General features: G+C 48.5%; 1 protein-coding gene across 4 annotated transcripts in view; it reads right to left on the bottom strand.

Moving 5' to 3' along the window:
- Positions 1 to 3,935: 3,935 nt before the first annotated feature.
- Positions 3,936 to 5,933, bottom strand: part of ZNF114 (zinc finger protein 114) — a 38,453-nt gene continuing 36,455 nt past the window's right edge. For all 4 annotated transcript variants that reach the window (XM_017863640.1, XM_017863638.1, XM_017863639.1 and 1 more), the window contains one exon: positions 3,936 to 5,785. In XM_017863640.1, coding sequence (XP_017719129.1) covers positions 4,668 to 5,785 — 1,118 coding nt within the window. In that variant the 3' untranslated portion in view covers positions 3,936 to 4,667. The remainder of the gene's footprint in view (positions 5,786 to 5,933) is intronic.

Raw genomic sequence — 5,933 nt, 5'->3', positions numbered from 1 at the left:
GCGCCTGTAATCTCAGCTACTCAGGAGGCTGAGGCAGGAGAATTGCTTGAATCCTGGAAGCGGAGGTTTCTGTGAGCCCAGATCGTGCCACTGCACTCCAACCCGGGCAACAGAGCAAGACCTTGTCTCAAAAAAAAAAAAAAATGCTGATGCAAAATGATTTCTTACTGTGTGTCAGAATTTTGGAAGCCACTGGTAGACAGTCCTTAGTTTCACACAATGATTTTCAGACAACTGCCCATTCGTCAATTCCAACCACCTCGCCTCACTGCCAAAATCGAACATTTCTGGTCTCCCGGCGGCGCCGCCTTAGCAGGATCCGCCGCCAGGTGGCGCGCGCCCCCCGCCCGGAGTGGGTTTTGTCCCATCCCGGACTTAGATCTTCCAAGACAGTGATTTCCTTCTGTTCGGGTCTCTTCCCGAGGATCCGCTTTACTCGTGCTAGAAGCTCTGACCTCGAATGCAGTTTCAGAAGCAGAACCCTGCAGGGCGTTTCAGGCCGCCAAGAAGGGAAGTGGCTCTCCTAAGACCGTCCTGGCTTCGGTCCACGGCACTCATTAAATACCTCCCACGCCAGACGAGGTCCTCGTCCCCGGAGCAGGCGTCCCAGGGGTAAGGACACACACGAACCCTCCTGCCCCCATTCGCGACCCCGTCAGTGCAGGGAGGCTCCGGCCTGGGGCTGAAGAGCCGAGTCTCTCGTGCCTGACAGCACGGGGTCGAGCCCCTCCCGGCCACCTGCTGGCTGTGGGATCTTGGGCTTCGTGCTTGGCCTCACTCTGCCTTGGTTTCCCCCACTGTAGTGATAGTGATAACAGCAGCCACTTCATAGGGTTGCAGGCGTTGCATGAGTTAATAGATGCAAAGCGCTCAGAAGGGGGCCTGGCGTATGTTTGCTAAACCGATTGTTGAAAATTCTCAATTTACATCTGTGACAACTGAGGACCAGTTGGGGGTAGGGGTGGGGAACCCCAAAGTCGGCTAAGTTCAGCCTCAGCGACTGGAGGCGGGAGGGGTGTCCCTCACCTACAGATATTTCCCCGCCTCCCGCGCCGGCCCCCTCCATCCCCAGCTGAATCCAGGCATTCTGATTTCAGCCATGGTCCTTCTCCTCCGGACAGCGCTCCCTGGGGGTGGGAGTGGACCCAGGCCCCTTGGCAAGGTCTGGGGCTGCCCTGGCGGAGCCCCCTCCCCTCCTCCTCTTCATTCCTTCCAGGATGGGGAGGGCCACGAGTCATCCAGATTCTATGATAAAGCGGCAGATTCCTGGGAATTGCAGGCAGCAGGGGTCCGGGAGAAAGGGCCAAGCTTGAGCCTGCTCAGTCACAGTGGGGGTCCCTGACCTGCAGGCCCTCCCCAAACACTGAAAGCTGAACTTAGCAGTGCTGGGTTATGCAGAATGGGCGCCTAGGAGGTAAGAGGTAAATGCTCTTACCAGTGGCATTTCTCTTTTCTCTCTCCTGTTTTGGTTTCTTTCTTTTTTTTTTTTTTTTTTTTTTGAGACAGAGTCTTGCTCTGTTGCCCAGACTGGAGTGCAGTGGTGCGATCTCAGCTCACTGCAACCTCCACCTCCTGGGCTCAAGTAATTCTCCTGCCTCAGCCTCCCGAGCAGCTGGGACTACAGGTGCATGCCACCATGCCTGACTAATTTTTGTATTTTTAGTAGAGACCGGGTTTCACCACGTTGGCCAGGCTGGTCTTGAACTCCTGACCTCAAGTGATCCACCCGCCTCGACCTCCCAAAGTGCTGGGATTACAGGTGTGAGCCACCGCGCCCAGCCAACAATGACTTTTGTAAGATGCTCATTGGGAGGGCTTTGCAAAATTGGTATTGGCAGCCGTGTTTGTAATCTCTAAAGTGAGATACAGAACCAAGGTCTCTGGAATGAATATAACTAAGAAAGAATGAATGCCACCTGCACCCTACCTGCTTAGCCTTTCTTTTCCTGAAAGAAGGCACAAAGAAATATTCTATGCCATGCCATCATATGTAGCATAAACATCATCAAAACTAGAAAACAGAGTATTTGGGGATTTCTGCATAGGTGCAAATGTAAAGATGAAGGAGGGGGGCGAATGATAACAAAATGAACCACAGTGGTTTCCTCTGGGGGCTGGAGATAATCGTCCGTGAGGCACAGATGTGAATTGCCTGGCGTTTAATGAAGAGCTGTTTATGGGCTTGGATTGTGAGTATAAGGGTAATCACTTTATTAACTTTGAAACGTCGTGGTGGCAGGTGCCTGTAATCCCAGCTACTCTGGAGGCTGAGGTAGGAGAATCATTTGAACCTGGGAGGCAGAGGTTGCAGTGAGCCGAGATTGCACCACTGCACTCCAACCCAGGCAACAAGAGCAAAACTCCATCTTGGAAAAAAAAAAATGTATGTGTACATTTTCATACATTTTCAGGTAGTCATATTTCCCAATTTTTATTTATTTTTGTTTTTTGAGGTGGAGTTTCACTCTTGTTGCCCAGGCTGGAGTGCAATGGCACAATTTCAGCTCACCGCAACCTTCGCCTCCCGGATTCAAGCAATTTTCCTGCCTCAGCCTCCTGAGTAGTTGGGATTATAGGCATGAGCCACCATACCTAATTATATATTTTTAGTAGTGACAGGGTTTCTCCATGTTGGTCAGGCTGGTCTTGAACTCCTGACCTCAGGCATTTTGCCCACCTTGGCCTCCCGAACTGCTGGGGTTACAGGCATGAGCCACCATGCCGGGTCATTTCCCAACTTTTAAAAAATTGAAAAGAGGCCGGGCACAGTGGCTCATGCCTGTAATCCTGGCACTTTGGGAGGCCAAGGCAGGCAGGTCACTTGAGGTCAGGAGTTTGCGACCAGCCTGGCCAACATGGTGAAACCTCATCTCTACTAAAAATACAAAAATTAGCTGGGTGTGGTGGTGGATGTCTGTAATCCCACCTACTCGGGAGGGTAAGGCAGGAGAATCACTTGAGCCTGGGAGGCGGAGGTTGCAGTGAGCCGAGATTGACCACTGCTCTCCAGCCTGGATGACAGAGCAAGACTCTGTCTCAAAATAAATACATAAATAAATAAAGTAAAAATAAAAAGAAGACATTAAACAGTGCTCATTGTGGAAAGTGAATCTATGTGCCCTTAGTAAAGAAGATGAGAAGAATGGAGATGGCAGGGAAACTGACCAAATAGGACACATCAGACTGACAAAGTCATAACAAGTACCCCAAGTTGGTACCAAAAAGACTACATACTCTGACCATAATGCAGTTGCACAGTGACCGATAAGACAAAAATGGTCTCATGGAGCATATGAATCACAAGTCGAAACTGAATGAGGCTCAAAGAAGGCTTCACATTGAAAATGAGACCATGTGTATGTGAGTGAGTTGTAATGAACCTGCTATATATTAACATTTATGTGGCAGAGCTGGGAGGGTGCAAAGAGGGATATCCTTCATCTTGTAGCATTTTTTTTAGAAAGGAAAAACTGGAAAATCATTAACATTTACAGTGTTTCAGTCCTACTGTGCACTCATTGTGCCTAAGTGAAGAGCTGGACCCGAAAGCTGCCTCACCTCGCCTTTCGCCTTTCCTTTCCCTTCCCCTTTCCTTTCCTTTTTTTCTTCTTTCCTCCCTCCCTCCCTCCCTCCCTCCTTCCCTCCCTTCCTTCCTTCCTTCACTTTGTCACCCAGGCCGGAGTGCAGTGGTGCAAACAGCTCACTGCTGCCTCAGGCTCCCAGGCTCAAACGATCCTCCTGCCTCAGCTCCCCAGGTAGCTGGGACTACAGGCATGTGCTACCATGCCTGGTTAATTCTTGCATTTTGTTGTTGTTGTTGAGATGGGGTTTCTCCATGTTGCCCAGGCTGGTCTCAAACTCCTGGACTCAAGCAATCCTCCCACCTTGGCCTCCCAAAGTGCTAGGATTACAGGTGTGAGTCACCGCACCCAGCCTTGAAAGATTTCTTATTTTTATTCCAATTGTAGCCTCCCTCCAGGATGTGGATTCACGTGTAACATGAGTGGTAAGTGTTTAAAGAGGACTTTCCCACACTTTTTTTTTTTGAGATGGAGTCTCGCTCTGTCACCCAGGCTGGAGTGCAGTAGTGCAATCTCAGCTCACTGCAAGCTCCGCCTCCCAGGTTCACGGCATTCTCCTGCCTCAGCCTTCAGAGTAGCTGGGACTACAGGCTCCCGCCACCATGCCTGGCTAATTTTTTGCATTTTTAGTAGAGACGGGGTTTCACCATATTAGTCAGGATGGTCTTGATCTCCTGACTTCATGATCCACCTGCCTCGGCCTCCCAAAGTGCTGGGATTACAGGTGAGCCACCGTGCCCAGCAGGTCTTTCCTACATTTTTTACTTCCGTAAGGAGTCTCTGCAGTGTGAGTTCTTGTATGAACCATGAATTTGAGACCACACTGAAGGTTTTGTCATATTCCTTTTAGATTCACAGTTTCTCTCCAGGGTGAGAACAAATGTCTACTCAAGATGAATGAAGAGGAAAGGCTTTCCCTAGACTTTACCTTCGCAGGGTTTTGGTTTTTTTTTCACATTTCTGTAAGATAGGAGAGTTCAGGGAAGATGTTCTCATGCATGCTAGCTGCTTGAGCTCCCTTCCAATATGTCCTCCTCACATGTTCAGTACTGTTAGAAAATTAATGAAGATTTTCCCACCTTCCTTTCATTCATAGCACTTCTCATCATTGTGAGTCTTCAGATGTTTTTTAAGTCCTGACGACTTTGTGAAGTCTTTTCCACATGTCTTACATTTATAGGGTTTCTCTCCAGTGTGGCTCCTTATATGTGTATATTTTGAGGACTCCCTGATGACTTTCCCACATTCTTCACATTCATAGGGCTTCTTCCGCACGACGTGCTTTCTTAAATGCTTATTAAGGTGTATGGAATATCTAAAGGCTTTTCCACATTTCCCACATTCATACGGTTTCTCTCCGGTGTGAATTTTCATATGTCTCATAAGGAATGACTGATAAAAAAAGGCTCTGCCACATTCGGGACATTTGTGGGTTTTCTCTCCAGTGCAGTGACTCTTGTGTGAACTGGAATTTGGAGCGTTGGCAGAGGTTGGTCCAGTTCGACAATCCTTCTCATTTGTCTCTGCGGTATACGACTGCATCTGCATGGCATGAATTGAGTTATTTCTGGAAGTGTTCTCGCACGGAGTAAAATCATACATTTTCTCGCGAACATGAGTGTTGTGTGCCCTAAGGGATCCATCTTCATGGAAAGCTTCTCCAAATGGATTCTGTTGGTGCCTGTTTGCTCCTGTCTCAATTTCATCACGTATATGATGCACAGTGTTCTGACTGCCAGTCCATGTGCTTGATTTCAGCTCTGTTTTTCTCCCACACAGAACCCACTGAATGTTCTGCCCCAAGACTTCATCGTGTCCGTTGTTTTCATGTGTTTTTTGACTATCGTTTAAGAAAGGATTATACTTGAAAATACTTGAGTCACATGTTAGTATACCTTGTCTTGTGGAATCTCCCTGTGAAGGCACACGCCTGCAGGTAGGTTTAGAGTGGTTCCTCATTTCATGATCTTCACAGACGCTAACAGGAGATTCATCTTTCTCAGGGGCAACTGCAGGTGGCTTCACATTATTCGCCCCCTGCCTGTGTGGTCCCTCTCTTTTGGGGCATCTCCAGTCTTCTCTTAAGGTGGAGAGCTGGGAACTGATGCTCGTGAGACACACTCTGTTGGCTTCAGAAAATGTTCTTTTAGGAAGAATATCCGGCTGAGGGGTTGCATCTTTGGTTTCGCACGGAGTCGCCCAGTCTGAAATACAGTGGCACAACAGTTAAATTCTTTGTTGAAAGTAAAGGTGGGTTAGAGATGATGACATAGGCAATGTCCGTGTGGATTTCCCTTCCTTCCTTCCTTCCTTCCTTCCTTCCTTCCTTCCTTCCTTCCTTCCTTCCTTCCT

Source organism: Rhinopithecus bieti, unplaced genomic scaffold (genome assembly GCF_001698545.2).
Source record: "Rhinopithecus bieti isolate Rb0 unplaced genomic scaffold, ASM169854v2 scaffold_70550, whole genome shotgun sequence".
NCBI lineage: Eukaryota > Metazoa > Chordata > Mammalia > Primates > Cercopithecidae > Rhinopithecus > Rhinopithecus bieti.
This window is presented reverse-complemented; position numbering and strand designations above follow the sequence as displayed.